This window comes from Zootermopsis nevadensis, unplaced genomic scaffold (genome assembly GCF_977971745.1).
Source record: "Zootermopsis nevadensis isolate Lab colony 2312 unplaced genomic scaffold, Znev_1.0 Znev_ptg000017l, whole genome shotgun sequence".
Classification (NCBI taxonomy): domain Eukaryota; kingdom Metazoa; phylum Arthropoda; class Insecta; order Blattodea; family Termopsidae; genus Zootermopsis; species Zootermopsis nevadensis.
Genome location: NW_028259149.1, coordinates 16,173,728 through 16,200,769, shown reverse-complemented (window position 1 = coordinate 16,200,769; position 27,042 = coordinate 16,173,728). Strand labels below are relative to the sequence as shown.

Below are 27,042 nucleotides of genomic sequence, written 5' to 3'. Positions count from 1 at the left end.
TCACAACCTTATCTCTAACTATGATTCCCTTCCCCTGATTACTTCTGTTGCCAAAAAATCATGAAAATTTCAATATTTGTGCCTTATTAGTGTAAGGTTTTCACGACGGTGAGTTTAAAGATGACTTGTCTTTTGGGCTGTAGCGCCGAGTAGTGTGGTAGAAGTTTACAGATGTTTCAAAGGCCCTTACTGCCTCCATCATCACGGCCCAACAATCCAGAAGACGCCATTTTCATCTGCATTAAGCATGTTGTGAAACGACATCGATAATTAATGAAAGTAGCATTATACGTGTGTAAAATTGCTATGATGTCATGTTACAGACGAATTTGCATGTTCACTAACAGTAGTGTTATTATAACAGAAAAAGGTTAAATCCTTTAAAATCCTTACTGCAGTTTATGAACATCTGTAACAGCAGACAAGACCACCTTTTTCTATTGTAATATGTTTCGTGGCATATTTTATTCAGCACTACATTATTTTGGAGGAGAGAATTCATGGCATGTTTTTCAGTAACTTACGCAACTTTTATAAAATGTAGGTCCACTACATAAAACCGAAAAATTTTGATAAATTTTTCTGAAAATTTAAGGGGGTTGTGAAGTTATTTGAAAGATGGAAAAGCCTCCCTCTCAGACTTAGAATCGATTACTCGAATTGAAAGAAAGTAGTAATTCCTTTCCGCGGTTCAATAAAACCATCCTGCGCTATTATGATCCGATATGTACGCAGGACTGAATAAAAAAGAAAACTTCCGTGGTCCTTCCGATCCACGTTTCCATGGCGACAAGCTGTTGTGTAGGCCGAGGGCAAGAAGAACATACAAGTATAGCAGATACTATCCTTGTTTAACTTATCACATGGAACAGGGTACATCCTAAAGACCTAGATACCAAAGTTTGAAGGTTTCTAACGATGGTACGACATATTGTATAAAGTTATTTTTGGACCCCATACATTGTCTAGGTTTATTAAACGCATACAGGATTTTGGAAGTCGATTAAACTTGTGTCTTAAGGTGAACTTAAGTCAAAATCTTAATCTGTTCGGTCCCCTGGTCGAACTAGTCTCAAATCCAGTCCAATAACAATTCTATAAGTAAGTAAATTAAAGATATACTTAGCTAATCAAGAAACTGTAAGCCTTTAACATAACGCAAACGTTCATTACCTTGTTTGCAAGAATCCGCAATCGGCCCCTATCCTGAAACACAAAAAATCAGTTAATACCTTTCGTGTTTCCTTTATGTTTTTCGTGATTTAATCTAACAAATTAACGCCATTAGTACAGACCAGAAGCTGAAATGTCGCATTCAATTTCAGTCCTAGTTTCCTTGGGCCTGCCTAATGGCGTGTTCTAAAGCAGCGTTTCTCAACCTATGATACGCGTACCACTGTTGGTAAGCGAAATACGTAAGAAAATAAAATATACTATTAACATAAATAACTTTTCCCTAAACGAATTTGGTTAGTGGTACATTTAAGGTGTACTTCAGAGAATAAGTTGAGAATCCCTGCTCTAAAGGGAAAACGCATCCAAAGCACCTTTTAACTTTATGGACTATAATATAGGATCTTTCAAACACTTTAATTAACCCAAATAATTTCACAAATATATCGAATTTATGGGGTCCGCGATGACCGCGTGGGTCTGAGGCCTGGGTCTTGTGCCGCTTGGTCGCTGGGACCGTGGGTTCGAATCCCACTCCGCGGTTTTCTATTGTGCTGTCCTGTGTACAGGTAGAGGCCTCGCTACGGGCCGATCCCTCATCCAAGGAGTCCTACCGAATGTCTATAGATCAGAGCCATCGAAAAGTTGGCACTTGGAGAACGGGTCGTTCACAGTATTCCCAGTATATTGAATTTAGAGTGTCGTCTAATACTTCTTTCCTATCCGAATCGTTGGCTGTCTTGAAGCAGCATAAGTATTGCAACTAAGTAAAGAACTCAACTGTACGTGGCCTTCAAAACGTACAGTTCCTAAATTGGCTAAGAAATACATGGCGAAACATCCCAGAAGGCAACCATCTTCATACTCGCCGCCGTCAGATCCTTATATCTCAACGAGAAATATTACTTTCCATGAACCCGTAGGTTCAAAATCCCACCACTGGATACAAACCTGAGCTGGGTGTAATTCAAATCATGATATACTATTTCGTCAAAATCTATTCTGATACAACCCTTCCATCTACGCATTGGTTTTTCAAGAAGACCTCTGAGCTTTTTGCATTTCATAAGTGTCTGCATTACTCACCCCGTACATACTAAATTCCCAGCCCATATTATTGCTTTATATTTAATTACCATACCCAACTTCCTAATGAGCCGGGATAGCTCAGTCAGTATAGTGTCTAGCTACGGGCTGGACGGCCGGGGTTCGATCCCCGACGGAGGGCAGAGGATTTTTCCTCTAGCCTCTGCGTCCAGACCGGCTCTGGGGCCCACCCAGCATCTACAATGGGTACCGGGGTTCTTTCCCGGGGGTAAAGCCGGCCGGGGCGTGATGCTGACCACTCACCCCCATCTAGTGCTGGGGTCAAGGAAGAGAGGAGCTATACCTCCACTCACCCCAAACGCCTACATGGCTTATAGTGGGACAAACTTTACTTTTACCCAACTTTCTAACGCCTCCTTTCCGATTTTATCTTTATCTCCATCCAGATAAACGGACTCAGGAATTCCGGGGAAAAACTCCGATAAGAACTCAGTACACCTAATTAACAGCTGATACAGTAATCAAGATATATGGTAGGATTTTGTGTTAATAGTCGAACGTATTAGAAAAAGGCCTAAGCCTATGTTGAGGGATTTTCGAAACTACTGTAACCAAATTATCAAATTATGACTGTATCTATGTGAATTAGATATGTTTCTTCCTTCATAACAGGCTACGTTTTCAGGAGGAATGAGGGACAGACGGCCAAGTTCCAGGCGGGAGGGGGGGGGGTGCGTTCATTAATCATAATTTGGACAGCAGAGTAAACAAAGGCAAAGTGAGTTGTGTAGAAGAGAGGTTAATGAAATCGCACTCATTCTCTGTACATAATGTTGTAGTCACATTAGCTAGGTCATTTCCTGAGGGTGACTAGCGATGACTGATTATTGTGTATTGTTCTCATAACATACAGTTTATGTGATTATGTGTATCATCTCACCCAAAACACATGCAACTTATCGAATGATTTACACAGCAAATAAAAGAACAGCCAGTTCTATATGCCATCTTTTATATTTTGATTAGTAGCTGGATCTGAGGTTCTATAAAAGGCAGGGAATTTCTTGAAAAGCTGACTAGCTTCATAAAAAGGACTATGTTTCCTATTCTTAGTTAGGCCTATGTTTAGAATATCTACAAATTAGTTGTGTTTTAGACCACTGAAATAGACCATAGAAAATTTTCCTCCGATTTATAGCGAAAAAATTTCATTAACTTTAAATTACTTCGTCATATCGTCGGTAATTAGGTCTGCTTAATTTCATTCTTAACATAATCAAGCCACGAACTTACGCTTAAAAATTTATTCGGAAATAAAATTGTTTAATCTCGTCCTAGCTGTCTCTTCGTTTCAAGTTCCATATTATTTTCCAATTGCGGCATCTTGGGAACACAGCAGTGAATGTTCGGGTTCCAAAATCTACACAGATCTAAAGGATGAACGATTTTTACGTTTTCAAGAAAGATTTTATTCCATGAAGTTAGTTTATGATCTCGCCCCCATCCTTAATATGATATTTCTCTGCAGTTTGCTATGGGATACAATGTTACCGCTACTTTATTTATGTTAGACCTACAAAATACATAGTACGGTGATACCGGCGTGGTAATGAATACTGAGTCAGATTTCGATACATCGTATTGATTTGCCCATTCTCTTTCAGAAAAGTTTGTGGAGACGACAACGACGTCTTCTTCAGTGGCTAGTAGCTCTCCTGAACCGACGACTCCACGAGCAAGTAAAGAAGACGAGTTAGAGGACGAAGATCGTGAGAGTCCCCCTGAGATCTCGTCGTCTACGTCAGACTGCAGTGCGGGACACTCGGGGAGCCGCGGCGGTAAGAAGTCACCTCCGTCTTCGCCGTCACCACCGAAGAATCCACTCTTACAGGAACGCTTCAACTCCGAGGAACTGCGACACGTGGTTTGCCATCTCGAGACCAAGGACTTGTGGGACAAGTTCAACGAGCTGGGGACGGAGATGATCATCACTAAATCAGGGAGGTGAGTTCATTCCACGGCGGTAACATTTCAACCGTTCACGTGCTAAGTAGAAATAACAAATCAGCTCCATGCAGCTTCATCCTTCATGAGAAACTGAAAGTTGCTTAATTAATCAAGAAAATACCGACCTTTTGTAGAACCAGACGATTCATTACCACGTTTACAAGTGGTCGTCACTGGACCCTGTTCTCAGTCAAGAAACCAGTCTGCTGCATCACAACTTAATTTTCAACTGCGATCAATTGATCAACGCCTTGAGCTGTCAAGTGTTATCTTCTGTATATATTTTCCATCTATCCCATACGTGCTGTATACACCGCCCATCTCATTTTCATGATTTAACCACTAATAATAATTGGTTAAGGGCATAAAATATGAAGCTACTCATGATGCAATATTCTCCGACGTCCAACTTTTAGACCCACATAAGAAACTCTTTAATTTCTTCATAAATGTAATAATAATTCTGAAACTTTCGTTAATTTATACGGTGTTTAAGATTAGTAAAGCGACTAGTAATGTATCAGTCGTTAGAAGTAGACATTTGTTGTTTTATAATTTATTATACTTTACCACGGAAATATGCCATAAGAAGAAGATGTCTCGAAACTAATATCAGAACGGAAAGTGTTGCACGGCGAACTTTTAAATAAGTCTGCGAGTTTTGTGAGAAACTGATTTCTCGTTCAACTTGCACGTCTAAGTTCACTCATATTGAAGGTTTAAATTAAAATATTTGAAGGACAAAGTCTGTATAATATACATTTAAAATTTTTGTTTATTATATCTCAATTTCGTTATAAATATTAGTTTTAAATGAATCTTTATTCTACTTATTCATATTGGCTATCATTTATCTTCCAGTCGAAACGTTGTCTTCATTGTGACAAATAAATGTTATGATCTAAACAGTAACATTTAAGAAATTAATAAGGACTTTTAACTCTTAAACAAAAGAAATCTCTAAATTCACTTAGTGGATGTTATAGCGACTCGGCGAAACACTAATTCTCGGGGACCTGGAGTACTTAAATTGTTAACCAGCCCAGCTACACAATTGGAACGCTTAAGTCAAATCGCAGTAGAAAAGAAAATTAGACACATCAATATTTCTTGTACTCTTCATTCCTTCACAAATTAGACTGTTTAATGACCGTACAGCCATTAAAATTCTCTTTAAGGTGTGTGGTTCTTCGTCCTACAAGTTATGATTTCGTGCCATGTTTGGTAATAAAATTTTCCGCCGCTCCATCTACACAACTTTACGTCGTCCTGTATGAAGCCATTTATTCAGTAAGGCCTACGGCCTGTTACTGACATTAACTTTCATAAGCATTTCAGGAGGCTGATTTGTATAGGGCCGAATGATGGATATCCATTTGCCATTTTCTACTGGCTGTCCTTATCGAATTTTAATTTGTCCATGCAACAAAATATTTATGTTTATGTAAGCCTACAGTAGTTTAACACTTTTTTGAGTAATATTCTACGCAGTCAAAATATGTAGCCTGTTCGTGGAGATTACATTTCGAAAGTGCACATAAATAATTTCTTTTTGGAACTAAAACTTATCTGCCTCTATCACTTTAAGAATCTTACACCGTTTCTGCCTCAAATTTGCTAGAAATAACTTTACAAATTGACTCACAGGTAAGAACGGAATTTGCTCTTGCATTTAGGCCAATTTGGTGTAAGGACCAAGGAGGTAATGCGTTTAATAAACTACCTCTGAAGCGTTATCTACGCACACATGTGTAAACATTTGTTTATTGTTTAATTTTCATCTGAACTGGAGACGATTATATTTTCTATTTATACACCACAGTTAATTTCCCATAAAATTTGGAGTAAAACAAAGAACGTGAATAGAAAAATAAAGTTGTTTAATAAATAAAATAAGCCACTCTCAAACGATTTTAACTGACAGCACCACACACTAAATTTATAATCGTGAACTGTGTCATATTTAGATTATGTTTTATCTAATCTTGTATTATGAACACGGGAACGCTATTTGCAGGCTCTAAGTATGAATTAACTGAACCTTTTAAAGCACAGTGTATACCATCTCCTTTAACTAACAATAAAACAGTATTTTGTATATATTGATTTAGTATGATTCTCTCCTACTCATTCTTAACCCCCATCTAGTGCCGAGGTCATGAATGAGTAGGAGCTATACCACCTCCCCCCCCAAGCGCCTACATGGCGTATAGTGGGAAAGCCTTACTTTACTTTACTTCTAGTAAAACATTATTTTTTTAAACAGCATTAACTAGTTGATCTTTGTAATGGAGAAATGTTAAGTTTTCTTTGCGGTACGGGCTGAAGGCATTCTTGAATATTATTTGGACGAGGCTCGGCTTCAAACAATTAAGAAGTTAATACTCGCCCAGCTAATGTAGCAGTTCCGGGTCTGATACGGGACTCGAGGGTTCATCATCGCATTATCATGATCACGAAGTTTTGACACCGGCCCCTGTCCTGAGCCAGATGCATCCACTCCACACCCTCTGACCGTGTTTCCTCCTACCGACGATTAGGTCTTATGACTGACCTATTTCCAGTTCGGCTTCTCCAACCATAATTTTTTCTCACTTATCCCCTCAATGCATTCTACATGTCCCGCCAACCTCATCATCTTTGATTTTATCAACCTAATAATAGCCTATTTGTTGATGAGCACATATTATAGGCCTACTCAATATGCATTTTAATGTATATTCTGTTTTTATGGTAATATATTTACTCATTATTTTAACACATTCAGCATAAACGAAAAATTGGTTTGTCCCAAACTTATATTTTAAATGGATGAAAAAACATAAAACAACTATTTATATTCTGAGAATAGCCAAGTGCTGTTTCAGATAGCAAATATCACAATTGTTTAAATTTATGTCCATGTGATTTGGCGTTAAATTTAAACGCACAACTTTGCTAGTTTAAAATAATAATTTACAATAACAAATTAACCATTACATTTTAATTATTGAGGATATACCCGTGTTCTGAGGGATATTTACTGCGAAATTTCCGGAGATTTGCCTTTTTATCGTCTTCAGATTATCATTATTCTACTGGCAGATATTTATATTTTATATTTTGAATATTTGAGATACGTAGTGACAGGCATAAGAAGAGGATTATTCTAAGGGCTCTGAGTTCAATTCCGACCACAACTATTAATATAATAAATAAGAATAAGCTAATCAAAAGGTACAGACACAATCACCCGAAGACGGAAGTGGAGATAACTGTCGAAACATAAAGGCTTATATACCTCGGACTTGGCTAGTATCCAAAATAGTATCCTAGAAAATCTTAGCCAAACAACGAAGATACTAACAGGCTAACAACTTTAAAGGCCTACACCAGCGTTCACAGACTGGCATTTGATTCTAGCGTCACGTTCTGTGATGTGTTTGGTGCAACTGATCGACTGGGACTATTCTTTAGGTTTTGCTTTGAGTACAGATATTTAGAGAGAATATTCCAGGTATAAAACTATGAATATTTCAATCGGTCAAATCTGAAATTTGTTTTGGAGAAGAAATATAATATAAATCGATCATTGCGATTTCTACTTCAGTTTCAGCAGCAATGGCTTTTGATCTGACACGTTGAGTCGAAATGTTCATAGGTCTCCGTGGTAGCAGAATAGTAATAAATACTTTATAAGTATATTTTTCTGAGCTAGAGTGTATATAGCACGTGTCAACGCCAAACACAAACCCGTACTAAAAATTTTATTTGGATGTCTGTAACACGATTGCTGGTAAAATTTAACCAATACGTACCACCTAAACGGCTTATAAGAGCCGAAAGACGTAATTCTTATAGACAAAGCTATTTTATAGCGTGAGTTAGAGGTTGTTCTATGTTATTGTTAACCAGTCACCAAACTGTAGTATGCAGTACTAGACAACAAGGATTTCTTATTGGTTGTTGGGAACAATTTTAACGATTTCGTGTGTACATAAAACTATTACGATTGTAGATTGTCTCACTGATTCGGATTTCAATGGCCAATCTCGAGGCAACAACCAATGGCGATGCAAAGTTTCATAACGGACAATCGTCTGAACACTGTTGACTTCATTTCACAAGACTCTGTGATCTACTTGTCTTTCGATTTTATCGACATTTTATGCTGACGTTTTGTAAAAAAAAAATAATATACGCGTGATATAGCGGGCACGTGTTTCCTTCCGTCGGCAATGCATCTTTCATCTCTACACCTAATTGTAAAATTTGGTACTGAAGGTCTGCGCATAAAATTTCTTCAGCTAATTTAATTTGGTTAGTATCGGTCCAATTTAATTTAAGAAATAAAATTTTACTGATTTCCTTAAATAAAATTTAATCTTACAAATAATTGACAGGCCTACATGAAATGGCATAGAATATATAATATAATAATATCTTCAAGTATTATTTAACAGACTAGACATGTACACGGTTACAATGTTGAGGCCAAAAAAGGTCATTTATTGATTTGATTTTCTGTACAGATTAAGAAGAAGAACATAACTTACAACTACAACTTAATGTCTAGCTCTTTGTATTGTGATTAATTTAAAACAAAATTTATATTTGTTTGTTTAATCACTAGAAAATTCCTATTAAATATTAAAATATTACTATAATTAACATTTAAATATTAAAATATATTAAATGATGTTCTCTATCGAAATGTTCGATTTACATTTGATCATCACTTTTTTACACGACATGTTTCAGTTCTAAAAGAACTATCTTCAGGTGTATAAAATTATATAAACTTAAATATAATTTCTTAAATGCAACTTTTAGTCAGATGTTTATCAGATTTCAAACAGTTTACCGACGTTTCAGAGGTCCTAGCTGCCTCCATCGTCAGTTGAAACGTTGGTAAACTTCTATCAGACTACACAGCGCTATAACCCAAAAGACAATCATCTTCACTTTAGTAATTTAAACTGAAAAAATTCGTGAATCAAACAGAATAATTATTTAATGCTATGCAAATTATATGCACGCGTAGAGAAGATGAAGTAACATTTTAATGAGTTATATATAACAACACTTCCTTTGTGAAAATATATATAACTTCGCTGGAATACTATTCTTCAGCAGCGAACTTTATAACGTATATAATATGTTATGTGTTCACAGGCTACTCTAACAGCCTCAATGAGAATTATTTCTAATCCTAAATTCAGTCTGTAATATGTAACGCAGTGGCATTCTTGAACAGGATTTATTTGATTAAATCCTAATGAAACTGACAATAACCGCCGAAAGCCCAGATAATACTCCATGTCAACGCATTTTATGTTTGTGAGTGAATTACTGTAGACCGATACTGCACCTGCACACTGGGCTACAAACAAACCAAATGCGTCGCCAGTTTCGGTCTAAATACGCTACATTAGCTGGACATTTCGAAACAAGCGATTCTGTACCTAAGACTGCCTAGTGTAAAATAGTGTGAGTTTATAAATTTTATCGTTCTCTTTCATGTTACCTGCTCAGAACTTCTCCAAAATATTCTAAAGACACAAGAATGAGAGGCATAAACACAGGAATAAAATAAAGACTGATCATTATTATTGTTAATAGAAACTATGGAGTAGTGTCCTCCTCGAGACGATGATAGTCTGTCAATTTATAAAGATTTGTCGTCTTTATAAGAACCTAAAGGTATATTGCAAAGTTCCGAAGAGCGTTATCACAATTATCATCATTATACCCAGAAGACAGAAATCTTCAATAATTGATAATGTTTATGCGGCATGCTACCTAAGTTTATCCTCTTCTGTAGAGGCGTATTAACGTCATCTTCCAGCAATATGGCGCATCCCGAGATGTCAATAGCGTCGAGCAACATGGCCTAGCCGTTCACTCGATCCAAACCCATTACGTTCCATTTTTGTGTTTGTGTAAAAGGCAAAGTTAATATATCACAAGTGAGGTCCCTACAGCAGTTAAAATATATTTATCAGGAACTGCAATAAAGCCAAAATACGTTGGAGTGCACAAAGCAACAGATGAATTACAGGCTGGAGCTGATACCGACACAATACAACCCAGGATAAAGCAAGTTATGAAACATACACATAACTTAACAGTTCTAGAATGTGTGTCAGAATCTAACCTTCGACTTTTACAAATGTTACAAATGACGACAGATTTATTTTGGTGGCTGGGGATTTTACAGGTAACCATGGTAAACAAAGATAATGATAATAATTATGGTGACTTACGATAGCCTGGGGATTCTTCACTCAGTTACTTCGGAGTGCAGAAACTGATATAAGGCTTCATGTAAATTGTCCGAAATTGTTATCCGACGTTAACTAAAAGTTAAAAATGTTTCTGTAAATGTTAATAGAACTTACCAGGATAAAAATTAATGAAAATACATTTAGCCTTTCTCGAACTTTTATGCATACAAGCTATTTTAATAGGCGCTGCGTAGGAATTCGAAAATAAATAAAAGATCTTTATTGTAAGTCATGGCTTGGTGTATATTTCTGTATCATATAACTCAATAAATACTAATGGAACGGCCCGTTGTACAAAACTTATAAAAAAAATCAATATCAGTCACATGTAAGCTATATGTCATTTATGCTCTAACGCCATTGCTACTTCAGAACCACTTACAAGCACTATTTTAATAATTAGAGACATGCCTATAGAGAGACTATCTGTAATTTATTCTACGTATTACATTAATATAAGAATGTTACGCTAAAAAAATAATGATGTTCGACTTATCATAGAGGCTGTTATTTACGGTCTTGTGAAGCATATATTTCCATTCAAACACTATCAACATTTACAAGATAAAAACAATGAACTGAAACAAAAGACTTTAAGCTAGTCCACGATCTGCTATGCTGACAAAGAAAGATTTCCAGGGATGCTTCGAGACTTGGCAGCGGCGCTGGGATCGTTGTGTTCACTCCCAGGGGAACTACTTCGAGGGTGATGGATGAATTTAATACCTGAGATAAGTGTACGGGTTTTTATACGCGAAGTCTTGAAACTTTCCGATCGCACCTCGTAACTCTCTACAACAGAGCAAAACGGATTTTTATACATGCTGATACTCGACAAATGTTATCCAAAAGAGAGTTATTTCGAAGTTTTCATAAGTCTGATGACACAACGTTTATATAGCAGACATCTGGGACAGATCAGCTTTAGAATTATGCCTTACAGAATTATTTCTATGGATTTAAATCTGTTATGCGTACTTCTAGACCCTTTCTGTTTATGGAAAACTAGTATGTCTATGCATTCTTTATTTAAAGTGCATAAAACAAAACACACAATTATTACTTACGCTTTTTCGTGTTTCATACCCAAAACTTTGGGCAGGATTTTATTTAAATTTGCTATTGAGGGATCAACATTGAAAGTTGTTGAGTGAATTTAATGTTGATTTTGATATCCCAAGAATTCACTTTACGATGTCACAGGCCGACATAAAATCCTTAAAGTCATATTTGGATCAGCACTTTAAACAACTAAATATTTTCTATGATGAAAGTTGAAATATGCTGGTTTACGTATCGTTAAAAATATTTCCTCGCGTCAGTGTTGAAGAAGGTAAATTTTTGTAACCGACCGGATAACAACATGTGGTGTTGTGATTATAGTTCGTGACATCTAAATTATTGAACCTCGCAGTAACAAAACGCATGTATCATGCCACAAATTACGTTATTACGAAACAGAATATCAATATATAGATTATACAGAAATTTCATGATGATTAAGACCGTATAATAAAGTTAAAAGTTATTTAAATGCTAGTCGAAATTATTTTACAGTACAAGTAACTAACTACGCAGTTTGTAGGAGACTATAGGTTGATATAAAATTGAAGCCTGTGGATTATTCAGTAAAAGGAAGAGGCAAAGTGTTTTTTTAATAAATTTCTATTGTGAACATGACATGTGTAATGTAAGGTAGTATATTTGCGTCATATTGTGAATTAGGTTAATATTTTAATATTTTCCGTCAAATCACAATTTTAATAAGATAATAAAATATAAAATATTTAAAATATCATTTCACGTTCCGCATCGAATGTAAATGTAAATCGATCATTCGATGCGGAACGTGAAATGATATTTTAAATATTTTATATTTTATTATCTTATTAAAATTGTGATTTGACGGAAAATATTAAAATATATATGTGTAATGTAGTTATTGTGTATTGCGTTAAAATAAAAATTTAATTAATACCCTACGTTTCAAAGACTTGATAACTTAGGCAGAGCACATGTTCGAAACTGAACTTTGATCGCTGTGAAAACATAAAATTCTGCTTGTATATTCAATTTAACTTTCTACACCTTTGTCTTCATTTGTTTTATTTTAGCATTTTTATAATTGTTTCAGTAGCTCATTAGTAGTAGCAGTGCATACCTTGTCGCTTGCTTACCAATTGTGTTTGGAATGTTCCTTTCAGATAAACTTCAGGAGACACAGTTCGGTTAAAAATCTAAAAAAATAAATAAGTAACCCTAATCAAGCACACTCTCCTACCAGTCTACATTTTTTTAGTATGAAGTCTATAAGCGCATGATCTATTCTGGCTATTAGCGCCTATGTTATATGAAGGTCAGGAATTAGACTGCATTAGCTTTCGTTCCATTTTCTATAGACCAAAGATATTTTTCGATAATTTAAGTTCAGTTTTAGATACGTTATACTGGGAGCTAGCTAACAAATTATGAAACAGTTTTTATTGGCTACAGTGCTTTCAAGTTTTGAAGCACGAAGAGTGCATAGCCACTCGTAAAGTCAGTCTGAGCAATGAAGACGTTTCTTAGTCCGTCGTCAAATTAGGGAACCGTAAAGTCTATGTTTATCATCAGCAGTTGCCTGCCAGACACAAGGGCCAGTGCCTCTCATCTGCGTGAATGATAGCCAAAAAAAAAAAAAAAAAAAAAAAAAACGTAAACTATCTAAAGCCACATATAACCATTAAAATGTTCTTGGTGATGTGTTATATTATCTTCAATAAAATTCCCCTCATTTCGTTTCCTTTTTTTTATTTTCAAGTAAAGTCACAGATGAAACTAGCATTTTGGAAAAATAATAAGTCAGACAGTTATTCGTTAATTCCTGATACATTTTAAAGTAAGAGCCAATTTTTGAATGATTATTAATAACATTTACATACTAATTTATTTTTAAGATTTTTTTTGTTTATAACACGAAAACTGAAAATTTATGGAGATAAAATTTCTCAAGGTCTCCATATTGGTGTTATTAACTATAGGAAACTTCAAATTATATAAAACTTGAGGTGGAATCTAAACGTATTATTTTCATACTAACTGTTATTAAAAAATTGTGTGTTCAAAATTGATTAACAGGACAAATAAAAACTTAGGAACCAGATAACTTGATCATACATTTAAAATACCTAAAACGCAATTAAAGGCAGATACAATTCATGACAGATACGTAAATAATCAACTGTAAACAAGTACACACTTGTAAGATTTGAGGTCTTCACAGAGGTGAGTATGAAGATTTCTGTCTTCTGGGTTATTTGCGCTGTGTAGTATGGTCGATGTTTCTGAGGTCATACTACCTCCGTCATCAGGAGGAGACAGTATGTCCTCAGAAACGTTGGTAAACATCGACCATACTACACAGCACAAACAACCCAGAAGACAGAAATCTTCAAGCACACACTTATTAAACTGTTGGACATTACAAATTAGGAACCAAATTTACGACTTTGTTTAATTACACCTCTGATAGTAAAACTGTGGGTCGTGGGAAATGGTGCGTAGGTAAAAGTCTGAAGCATGATGTCTAAGGTACAGGCGTCAGGTTGACAGCCAGCAGTGTGAAGATAGCAATTACTTTGCGCTACTCGAGTAAACATACCCGTATCGACATGAAATGTCATGCGACCCACAGACACTATGATAAATGTCTGGAAATGGGGACCACAAGACTTATGGAAAACGTCGCTGCCTTTGTATTTTCAGATGACAGTTGAGGCAAAATGTAGTCGCCCTGTTATTTGTTCAATACGTGTGTTGTGTGTAGAACATTATAATTATATCCACCTCCATTATCGTGATAAATGAAGTAAGGGAAACATAGGTTTTATTATAATATTTTTTGTCTTCAGTTCATTTATCTGCAAACTCTGTCCTTCCCTCATAAGCCTATGTTAACAAACACGAGATTACGTTAAGGAGATTCCATGGTTTTGTAACAAGTAATCCCCTAAAGAAAAACAATTCTATTTTACATCTTTCGTAACAACTAACAAACAAACCTACAGAATAACTTCACGGTAAAACCGGATTTAGTAAACGAGTGATAAACATTTCTAGTTCGTATCTGTATGATTTCAGATTTGAATTTCCGCCACGAAACAGAATTTCTTTAAGTCATTTTCGTGATGCAAATATATACAGATAATACTGTAAATTTGACCACAACAACGTCACTGTTCATGATTTACAACTATACTGCCATTCGGAGCTAAGTCCAGTTGAACAAGAGCTGTTCAGTAAACCAACAATCGATCTATCGTACATCGTACATAGACTTCTTTGAGCTGTAAAACAGATTCAGTATTAAAATAGCAACCTCCGTGTTAAAGAGATAAAAGTAATTTGTTTTAAATTCTGCAAAAAGGGAGAAATGCAGCAGACTTTTTATTCTTGGTATTTAAATAGTGAACGAAAATCTGCAGTTTGTGTGTGAGGTGAAATGAAGTAAAACACATTGTTTAAGCACAGGCAGAATAATACAATAAACAGAGTTAACAAAACATGTAGTTTTATAAGCATTGAAATTATAGGAGGCTTACAGTTAAGCATTATACCTCTTTTCGTAAATCTGTAACAGTGGATTCACTGCGTACATATCTTAATTCAGTACGCCCAAGTACCCCTAAAACTCTACATTACCAGCTGCTAAAATACGAGAACAAAGTACAGTTGTAGACCAAGAAATAGAAGGTGCCTTTACTGATGGTTTTACTCTCAAATGCCCTTCAGCAGACCTCCATAAACTTAAGAGATCCTCAATTTAAGACCATTAAATAGTCTAATCTTCAAAACAGTTACTAATATAATAAAAATAAATAATATTAAGAATTAATATATAAAATAACCCCATTGCAACAACACAGAAGAGTCCAGATGGTTGCAATTAAAGTTTAAAATTTATATTTGGGAGGTTTCGGTTCGAATCTCAGTAATTTTACCTGGTATCATGAGTTAGGTTCTCATGCATTTTCTTGATCTCGTCAAAGGTCAGGAAAATACCATTAGATAAACCACAACTCACTCCTTCCAAGTCCTTTTTCATACACATTATTCAAGATCATCCCCTTTCTCTTTTGAAAGAACCTCTGCAGTTGAAACGGTGTCTTTAAATAATCTAAAATCGAATCAATCATGTATATACTAGGAAAGCGTTTCGTGGCTGACGAATCAGTCGTGAGATGCAAGAAGTATGCACGGTCATTCCATCACCTCATCTCTCTGCTGTGGATGCAACCCTCTCCCATGTTCCCCGCCCCTGGACACCCTGCTCCAATCCCCCTCATGCAGATTCAGAAACAGTTTCCATACGGAGATGACACCAGATGCTGTGTCAACTCCCTCTCCAGCGCCCCTGTCTAAAACCTTCTGACTGCCTCGGGGGGTAGAGGATGAAGGGGGTAGAATCATGTCGTGGGGGGGAGAGAAGAAACTTCTCATGGTGAAGTTACAGGCAACCAGCTCATTCATTAATGAGGTTTTGCAGTAGCAAATCAAGCTGTGATGAGCACAATTTGATTAAGAAGACTTTCACCGCAGTTATGATATCTACTGTTTCAAACGTCGGAGATGAAGTGTCACTACTTATTATTCTGTGAAGAATAACAGGCAGTGATTCAAGTTTAATCCAGAACAACTTTCGTGTTACAGTACTTAGTTCATCCTCTGTCTAATGACGTTTAATATCTAAACCTTTCCAGTACCACGATCACGACTGTAACAAAATTATATTACAGTAGAAATATACATAACAATTTTTTTTAAATAAAGTCTACTACTGGAAGTGTTTGACGCTTCCAAAGTTCAATTTTATAACTTAATAAACCGATAAGGAAAGTTTGTTTCCTGTTGTGTACGTTTTCGACGACACGCTATTCCTAAAAATCATTATCGTCATTACGAAAACATGACCACCACATAAATGGCAGCCTACATATTGTGGGTGTGTTATAAAATCTACACATGGTATAATAGCATTCAATAAACAAATGTTACAGACCTACAAACACAGATGTCAAGCAATATTTCGTCTATAAGAGGAAAATGTACCGAACATAGATCTTAATTTTTTCTCTAATTACGTTAATCAGATATGACTGTCATCTGGGTTGTTGCGCCGTGTAGTCTGATAAAAGTTTAAGCACGTTTCAGTTCATCGCCTTGATGATGGAGGCAGCCAGGACGTCTGAAACATCGGTAAACGACCCAGAAGACCGCCATGAAAACCTCAAATCCTACATACGTTAAGCATTTTTTTAAAAACAAAATAAATGACAATAAATGTGTTAACACGATACAAAGATTCTTTTTGGGGTTATAAGAGGCGACTGTAGGATGAAGTGGTCGAATATTAGGCCCGTACACTAGCAAATCGCCATGTCAGTCCTGCGGGAAACCGGTACAACAATTTACCAGAACTACTGAATTTCGGGTCCCATATGCGTGGAATTACAATTGATGGCAGCAGTTCTCATTTTAAATTACGGATATCAACATAAATAAACTACTACTTATACATACCGATGTTCGCACAGTAAAAACAGACAAATTATTTATCCCTTAGTTTATAGCTCTGCCAAACGACGTTGCCGAATAACAAGTACTCTTTCTTCGTATTCGTGAGGTCCTGAGTTCAAATATCGTCCCAGAGACCGATTACCTTGACTGAGGTTTGTCGTGGTTTTTCTCAGTCCTTCCACGCAAATGTCGGGAATTCTAATTCATTGTTAATTTTCCATACTAATATTAGAGCTATAAATTTGCGTTTTTTTTTCAAAAAAAGTCGTTAAAATATACATTCTTTCTTGGAGATTTTATTATCCCGAAATGGTTATTCACTGATTTGTGGATTATTCAACCTCGCATTTTAAGTTTCGTGAGCTACAAGTTATGATGTCTTATGATAGGATTGTTCTGTATGATAAATTGGAACTAATGTGGCAGTGATCATGGCCTATTCTCAAAGTACTATCCAACAATTTGACTGGAGGAATATCACGAAAGCCCTCATACATAATAGATGATCTCCAGACCTAAAATTAAATACGAAATGGTTAGTCACAAGTTTATCATCTGTGTGAGGTGGACGAGTTTGCGTTAGCTAAGTTCAGCACTTACGAAGAGAAAATTTACTACTGAAAGAATCTCACTGCTGAAATATTTTGCGATTCTACTCCCATGGTGACCGCATATTTCATAGCCCCCTTCCAACCAGATAACGCTGTAATTACTTATGAAACTTATACTTTTCTGAAATTTAATCTTTAACCAATATCTCATTATCAAAATAACATCGTAGCAGCATCTTAAAAATATATAATACTACGATTGTGAACTTATGATGTGTACTTCTCTTCGAATGCTTCAATACACATAGTAAGGCTAAGAGACACTCTAAATTAATAGTAATACGGGTCAGTTATCTATATATGTATATTATTTCCATGACTACAGATTCCTACTAAATCTACAAAAATAGGGTTCTTACCCGATAACTACACATCATCGTTTTGTTGACATGTAAACAGTATTACGCTTTATACAATAAACGTACTTATCGCACATAAAGTCTCAAACCCCCATCTACTGTGATTATTATAAATTTTCGCCTTCAGACAGAAATAATAGTAGCTTATACCTATTTTTCGCGCCATTATCATATCGCTGTTTAACATTCTACAGAATATGGTTTAAAATAATGTTTAAAATATTTTAGGGTTCTTGTATTAAGTCAATTAACACTCTCATCGTTCCCAATTCAGACATTCGAAAGGCCGCCATGTTAGTACACTCATTACTTAGGATACTCAGGCGACCCGTTCTTCAAGTGCCTTGAGCACTGCGGGTCCCAACTTTTCGTTAGCTCGATCTATAGACATTTTGGTAGGACTCCTTGGATGAGGGATCGGCCCATCGCAAGGCACAGGACAGCACAACACAGAAAAACGCGGATGTAATAATATTCTATGGTCGGGTATCCATCAATTACATGTTATTAAATTCTGCGAAGATTAATACGAATTAGCCTGTTGTTTCCATAATCTTCATCCTATTTATAACGAAAGAATGGGATGAAGAGAGAAAGAATGAAGAAAATATTAAAAGAAAAACACGTGAAAGACTGATAGGAGGAAATATATAAACAAACGAAGATGTAAGCAACAAAGAAATGTGATGGTCTCGACGAGAAGGAAACGAGAATGTATTGAGACAGGAACCGACTTTCCAGGAGCACAGCCACTGGGCGTACTTGCTGATAAATGGTAACTATGGTAACACACTGGGTGCGGTTTCACTGCTCAGCCCCACGCCTGCTCCTTGCCGGCTCGTTACTCTCCAGCGCCAGGGGTTATTTCAAGCGAGTCGAGCGCCGCACTTCAATATTTCAACCCCGTTGATATTAAGTCTCGGCTCCTCCTTTCCTCCTTGCCCTATCCCGGAGACTAAAACCCAGTTAAGCACTTGCCAAATTGCATTCTTTGTGTGATGTAGCTCTGAGGAAAAGGGAACTTCTCTCTGCCATAGACGCCGTTCGCTTCATTGTCTACTGTGATGGATGGTCGAGGCCAATACTTTCCGAACACCTCACTTCACTTTTGAATCTCTTTTAAGACATCAACTGTAGAAGATTAAATCAAGCCATGGTCTGTACCTGAATAGTCGTTTCATTTAAAATTCCGGTCATAACCTGAAATAGCAATAATAACTTACGACTATTTTCAAATGAATCCTTCGACTTATATAACGTTTTATGTTATGTTATCGAACTTTTTCAATGAACTCAAACAGTTAAATTCATCTCCTATCATGTGATATCTACTACTAATATCTTTTAGCCTATACTTAATATATTTCGGCGATATATCGTTTTATCTTTTTTTCTGCATTAAAGTGAATAAACAAAGTTTTAAACATTTACAGGGATGTAAGATGTGAAGCTTTCACAGAGGATTTCATTAATAAAATCTACTCGGGCCAGCAGCCGCGTCACTTGGTTAAACTCATTTTCAGGGTTAGCCTTTCTGGACTCGACAAGATTTTTAATAATTTAAAGGGGTAATTATATACATGGTAATTTAAATGTTAGTCGATTTATTGTATTAGTTTTCATATTTAAAACATAGTTTTCTGCGTTGATATTAATGGTTAACAATTATTTCAATATAAACCTTCAACTTTCTGTCAACAGGAATTGAATTTGTAATTATAGCAGACTTTACTCACTAGTGCCTTTCATTAACCCACATTTTTTTATTCGATTAAGAATACATCTTAATCTATATTCATATCCTAAAGGATACATATTTTCATTACTTAAACTTGTAATACCAATATCATACAAAATTCTATGTGGTAACGTTTGAATCAGATTAGTTACCACAAAAACAATAATATTATTTCAATTTTTTAATATTAACATTTTCAACACGAAGAGAGAGAAATACAGATAGAATTAAGAGGCATAGTCTAAGAGTTTATCGCCAAGTACCAACGACTGACTTTGCTGAATCAACTTGACATCATGAAGTTAAGTAAAGGAAAATAAGAGAGAAAAAGTCTGGAGTTCAGATAAAATAAGATAAAATAAGAAATATTCACGGAATCCCAAGAAATGGCGACGAAGCCAAGTTGGCGTCTGAGAGATGTAGATGGTTTAACGGTGTTAAGGAAGGAAGGAAGGAAGGAAGGAAGGAAGGAAGGAAGACATGACTTTTATTTGGTGCACAAGTAAAACTGATATGTAAATAATGCAAAAGTTTTCGCTGCTACCCCGACGTCTAGCCAGCAGTTATATACCGACCGATAACGGGTAGAGACCCATGGAGTGCCAGAGGCTTACTCGCAGGGGAGGTTTCCCCAGGGTTGTCCACAACACACTTCATCCCTAACACAGTGATCACCAAGGAAAACCACCAGATCCATAGAAGAGAGTCCTTCTTAAGTCGCTCAGACAATCAAGAAATTTCTGAATTTTTTTACAAAATCCCTACGTTCATTGCCGTGTTCACAAGAGTTTGCCATCGATCCATCTTCTGCTCCAGATAAATTTCATCTGTAAGACAGTTTCTTATGTGTGATGTAAAGTATTTTGTTGTTTAAAATAATTTTTCGATGTATATTTTGAACCGAGAAATGATAACACTGATAACGCTAATATTTTCGGTGTTACAAAACAAACAAGTTTTCCAGGCATTTTAAATTAATTTTTCATAAATTTTATCACTTTCTATATCTGTTACACGATCTAATATTTCCAGTTTCCTCAACTCGATAAATCTGATCGTCCAAAAACAATTTTTTTTTTTAATTAAGCCATCTATATTTTTGAGAAACTCAGACCCAACGGAAACGTCTTAAGCTATTTCTGAAATAATAATAATCCGTGGCTTTCTGAAATATATTTTTTTAAATACGTGTTACATGCATTATACAGATTTCGCTTGAAGCAATTTTTATTTTAGAAGAGCGTCTTTCGAAAGATGTATGATGCTCCTAGAATGGCGTCTTTCTGAAGTTCCGAAATGTCAGCTTCTCCCGAGATGTTGGCCAAATATTTTCAGAGTCACTCATTATTATTATCACCATCACCGTTGGCTGATTACTGAGTGCGTGAGAAAGCTGAAGGTCCCGCCTGACTTAGAATGTCTCTTCGGATGACGCGTGCGACGAAAGTGCCCACCCCTGCTATAACCTACTCGTTCCTGAGCCGAGGAGGACTTGCATTATCTGGAGTGCTGCCTGCTATACCCGACGACGCCTATCTCTCAGAGAGTCCTCCACCTCTGCAGTTAGTTCTCTGTTCCGCTTGTCGGTTTCCCTCTCTGAGAATTCATCTTATCCTCTCCTTTCCTTCCTGCGATAGGATATCAACAAATTAAAGTCAATTGGAAAAGCGCGCTTTGGGCCCTCGGCAGAGGTGATGCTGTTCGCACTAGATCTCTCTGACACATGCAATAGAATGGGCGGGGTAAAGGAAAGGGACCTCTGGGAGAAGCAACAGAATTGAACTGCTAGCAGTTTTTCATGGCTGGGAGGAGTCTCTCCTGTCCCTTATGGAAGCTTTACCCTTCCATGCCTCTATCTCTCTCCCTCTCTCTCTCTCTGTCACTCCAGACTTTTTCTATCTTGACGAAAGTCGATTCATAAGGATTTTCGTCAATTACACATCTGCTTTCAACTATTTTTGACGTCGTGTTAGGAAAAAAAAAAATGAAAATGACTAAAATGAAAATGACTAAAATGCATTGTTTGCAATTGTCGTATTAGACTCGAAGGTGTTTAAGAAATTTTCCACATCTTATGGAAACTTAACCTGAGCCAGATTAATCCATTACAGTCTCACGCAATTCTTATTTGAAAATTCATGTTTATATTAGCCCCTCGTCGTCACTTATTTCTAAAAATGGTCTTCCCCCTTTAAGTTTTCAGACTAACATTTTTATATAGGTTACTTGTCATTTATCCAATGCGTGCCATATGCCCCACCCATCTTATATTCCTTGCTGTGACCGCCTAATATTTTAATAATGTATGGTCAATAATACGTATTATAAAGCTTCTCACTGTGAAATTTGGTTGTCTTTTGTTGATTTCTCTCCATTATCTCCAAATAATATTCTCATCACCTTCTTCAAACACTAACTCAGTCTATTTGCCATACTTACAAGTACTAAATCATAATAATATTTTTCAAATGTTATTCGGACTGAAAATAATTAGTGGGGAGATCAACAGTTACAAACAAGAAATTAAAATGTCAGATTTGAGGTTATCACAGCGGTGAGTATGAAGATTTCTGTCTTCTGGGTTCTTGCGCTGTGTAGTCTGGTCGATGCTAACCAACATTTCAGAGGTCATACTGCCTCCATCATCAGGGCGGTGAGTATGAAGATTTCTGTCTTCTGGGTTGTTGCGCTGTGTAGTCTGGTCGATGTTTACCAACGTTTCAGAGGTCATACTGCCTCCGTCATCAGGGCGATGAGTATGAAGATTTCTGTCTTCTGGGTTGTTGCGCTGTGTAGTCTGGTCGATTTTACCAACGTTTCAGAGGTCATACTGCCTCCATCATCAGGGCGATGAGTATGAAGATTTCTGTCTTCTGGGTTCTTGCGCTGTGTAGTCTGGTCGATGCTAACCAACATTTCAGAGGTCATACTGCCTCCATCATCAGGGCGGTGAGTATGAAGATTTCTGTCTTCTGGGTTGTTGCGCTGTGTAGTCTGGTCGATGTTTACCAACGTTTCAGAGGTCATACTGCCTCCGTCATCAGGGCGATGAAGATTTCTGTCTTCTGGGTTGTTGAGCCGTGTAGTCTGGTCGATGTTTACCAACTTTTCAGAGGTCATACTGCCTCCATCATCAGGGCGATGAGTATGAAGATTTCTGTCTTCTGGGTTGTTGAGCCGTGTAGTCTGGTCGATGTTTACCAACTTTTCAGAGGTCATACTGCCTCCATCATCAGGGCGATGAGTATGAAGATTTCTGTCTTCTGGATTGTCGCGCTGTGTAGTCTGGTCGATGTTTACCAACGTTTCAGAGGTTATACTGCCTCCATCATCAGGGAGATTCTTAGTATGAAGATTTCTGTCTTCTGGGTTGTTGTGCTGTGTAGTATGGTCGATGTTTACCAACGTTTCAGAGGTCATGCTGCCTCCATCATCAGGGCGGTGAGTATGAAGATTTTTGTCTTCTGGGTTGTTGCGCTGTGTAGTCTGGTAGATGTTTACCAACGTTTCAGAGGTTATACTGCCTCCATCATCAGGGAGATTCTTAGTATGAAGATTTCTGTCTTCTGGGTTGTTGCGCTGTGTAGTCTGGTCGATGTTAACCAACATTTCAGAGGTCATACTGCCTCCATCAACAGGGCGATGAGTATGAAGATTTCTGTCTTCTGGGTTGTTGCGCTGTGTAGTCTGGTCGATGTTTACCAACGTTTCAGAGGTCATACTGCCTCCATCATCAGGGCGATGAGTATGAAGATTTCTGTCCTCTGGGTTGTTGCGCCGTGTAGTCTGGTCGATGTTTACCAACGTTTCAGAGGTCATACTGCCTCCGTCATCAGAGTATGAAGATTTCTGTCTTCTGGGTTGTTGCGCTCTGTAGTCTGGTCGATGTTTACCAACGTTTCAGAGGTCATACTGCCTCCGTCATCAGAGTATGAAGATTTCTGCCTTCTGGGTTGTTGCGCTGTGTAGTCTGGTCGATGTTTACCAACGTCTCAGAGGTCATACTGCCTCCGTCATCAGGGCGGTGAGTATGAAGATTTCTGTCTTCTGGGTTGTTGCGCCGTGTAGTCTGGTCGATGTTTACCAACGTTTCAGAGGTCATACTGCCTCCGTCATCAGAGTATGAAGATTTCTGTCTACTGGGTTGTTGCGCTGTGTAGTCTGGTCGATGTTTACCAACGTTTCAGAGGTCATACTGCCTCCGTCATCAGAGTATGAAGATTTCTGTCTTCTGGGTTGTTGCGCTCTGTAGTCTGGTCGATGTTTACCAACGCCTCAGAGGTCATACTGCCTCCGTCATCAGGGCGGTAAGTATGAAGATTTCTGTCCTCTGGGTTGTTGCGCCGTGTAGTCTGGTCGATGTTAACCAACGTTTCAGAGGTCATACTGCCTCCATCATCAGGGCGAAGAGTATGAAGATTTCTGTCTCCTGGGTTGTTGCGCTGTGTAGTCTGGTCGATGTTTGCCAACGTTTCGGAGGTCATACTGCCTCCATCATCAGGGCGATGAGTATGAAGATTTCTGTCTTCTGGGTTGTTGCGCTGTGTAGTCTGGTCGATGTTAACCAACGTTTCAGAGGTCATACTGCCTCCATCATCAGGGCGAAGAGTATGAAGATTTCTGTCTCCTGGGTTGTTGCGCTGTGTAGTCTGGTCGATGTTTGCCAACGTTTCGGAGGTCATACTGCCTCCATCATCAGGGCGATGAGTATGAAGATTTCTGTCTTCTGGGTTGTTGCGCTGTGTAGTCTGGTCGATGTTAACCAACGTTTCAGAGGTCATACTGCCTCCATCATCAGGGCGATTAATCGGTACACAGCGCAAAAACCCAAAGACAGAAATCTTCAAGAAATTAAAACTCAAATTACGTTACAGATTATTACTTTCTGCATTGTTAAGTACTTCTACATCTCTTCCCTGAAAACAAGAAGAAATACACGAAAGAAAATAAAGATACTTAAGCACTTATTTTACTCATATAAGGCATATTTTATTCTCACGGGATTTTCTGCTCCTTCCTCTGAAACAACCATAACTACTTTACGGCCCTCACAGATCCAAAGCTGCGCAGTCTAAGTGGACATCAATATTTACGCCTTCTATCTGCATGCAAACCAACGGGGCGATATACTGAAACCCATTCATTTGCCAACAGCCCGACGCGAGAAATAACCCTAACACATCCATTTTTGTACATACAGAAAGGGAGAATTTCCCCTTCCTTCGCAACCACCGCCTACATTTTCCGTCCGTAGCAGATAAATGATTCAGGCAGGCATTTGCATATATATGCTGCAGTGAATTCAAAATGGCTCTTGCGTGTTGATTCGTGAGTTTACTATATGATATATTACCTACAGTTTCAGAAGACGCATCGACTCTGCGTATGAGCTAGAAAATACATGAAATACACTGCTAATAAAAACAAAATGTATAATTGCTTAGTGTGCGATTGTATACGTACGCTGATCGATTTAGATATGATGTATTGCATGGATGTGAATTAAGATTCACCTACTGTAATGGGGGATGTAGCCTATTAGTATCCCCTGCAGTATTTGTTCAACCAGAAGGGAGAATTTCCCCCTCCTTTTTCACAGAATACCATTCAACTACAAATTAAGGCTTCAAAAATTAAATATTATTCGTTTCATTTCATATGAAAGCCAGACTAATTGATCAGGCAAAAAACATTTAATTTGTTTAAAAATTGCAACCATAAATTAAAGTCAATTGTATGGAATAAAGATGAACCAATTTCCGAACACAGAGTGAGGGATGTTGTATAACTGACGTCAGAGTAACGCGGCATATTACGACTGTTTAACACTTTTAAAGGACAACACTTATCTCATTTGGTTAATGGAGCCAAGGGAACACAATGCCTGTTTAAAGGATCTGTCAGATAAAGACTTTCAAGGAAATAGTACTTACTACAATAAACAAATGTAAAGAGCTTTTGAAAAAATAGGCATTTCGAAATTATTAATTCTTTAGTAGTTGACAGGTTATTTAAAAGTACAAATATACAGTGGCCTCTAATGTTATTATGCGATGTCTAGAAAATATCACTAAGAAATAGAAATGAGGTTCAAGATGAAAATGAAAGTATAATGAATTGTGGTAGTGACTTATATTTAAAGTTTCATGACTATTATAATAATTCTGCCATTTGTTTTGTACGTGTAAAAAGCGGTCTATTACTTTGATGTGGGGAAAAAATAGAAGTTATATTTCAGGTTCTCATGGCATGGAGTTGGAGATGACTGTCTTCTGAGTTGTGCCACGAGATTTAATAGAAATCTACCTGCGTTTCGATGGGGCTAACTTACTCCATCATCAGGACGACAAACGTTTTCATAAATTACAAGTAGTTGTTTTGAAACTCAGAAAGTTATTTAGACCTAACAATGATGACGTAAGTGAGCCTTTTAGGATATCAGGATTTCACAGAGGAGAATTTTTTGATTTACGAAGATTCCTTTCCATTGTTACGATAGACAAGACAAGGAAAGCGTACAGATTTCTTCTGGGATGACGTCTTGAAAAATGGTCACTTGCACGACTGATGAGACGCAAGGATAACATTAAGATTGATCTGAAAATAACATGTCAGATTTGGAAAAAGCTGAGGACCGTGTTTACTGACTGGCTTCTACATTAACAGTGATGAATATCTTTGTTGTGCTACGACAGAGTTAGTTATATATCTGGATAGTACACCCCTGTTATTGAAAGTGGTATTACTGTTTCGGAACTAAAGATCGAGCCTCCTCTATTGCTACATATGCTGGCATAGGATAACTGTAATCGAGATATCTGACACAGCTTTAATATCAGAAACTTAATTATTTCATTTGTAGCCATCGTGGGAGTGGCTGTCTGCAATTTAGCTTACGGTAGAGGCGTCAGAAATGGACGACGACATCCTTTGCCCACCTATCGTCAAAATCTCTCTTTGGAATTATTCCTGTAGCATTACATCCGTTCTACCGTATTATAAAATGAAATCAGCAACACAGTACATACACAGATTTTAATGAAACAATAACAGCAAAGCGCTTAAATAAAACGTTTCTCTAATATCTTCCGAATTTAAGGCGAGATATGATCTTATATTAGGACTTCCGGTTGTTTGTGTTTCCAAATATTAATACAAAATTACAGAAACAAGGATGAATCCACAGTCAGTAACATAAATTATTATATACTTTATTTGTAATAATAATGAAATTTACATTTTACACCATAATTATGAACGGCAGTATTAAAAGTTAAAATAAGTCC

At 37.0% G+C, this 27,042-nt stretch overlaps 1 protein-coding gene across 1 annotated transcript in view; it reads left to right on the top strand.

The window, feature by feature from the left end:
• Nucleotides 1–27,042, top strand: part of LOC110831456 (T-box transcription factor TBX20) — an 85,729-nt gene that overhangs the window by 12,627 nt on the left and 46,060 nt on the right. Inside the window, exon 2 of the mRNA XM_022067470.2 lies at nucleotides 3,885–4,224. Coding sequence (XP_021923162.2) covers nucleotides 3,885–4,224 — 340 coding nt within the window. The remainder of the gene's footprint in view (nucleotides 1–3,884; nucleotides 4,225–27,042) is intronic.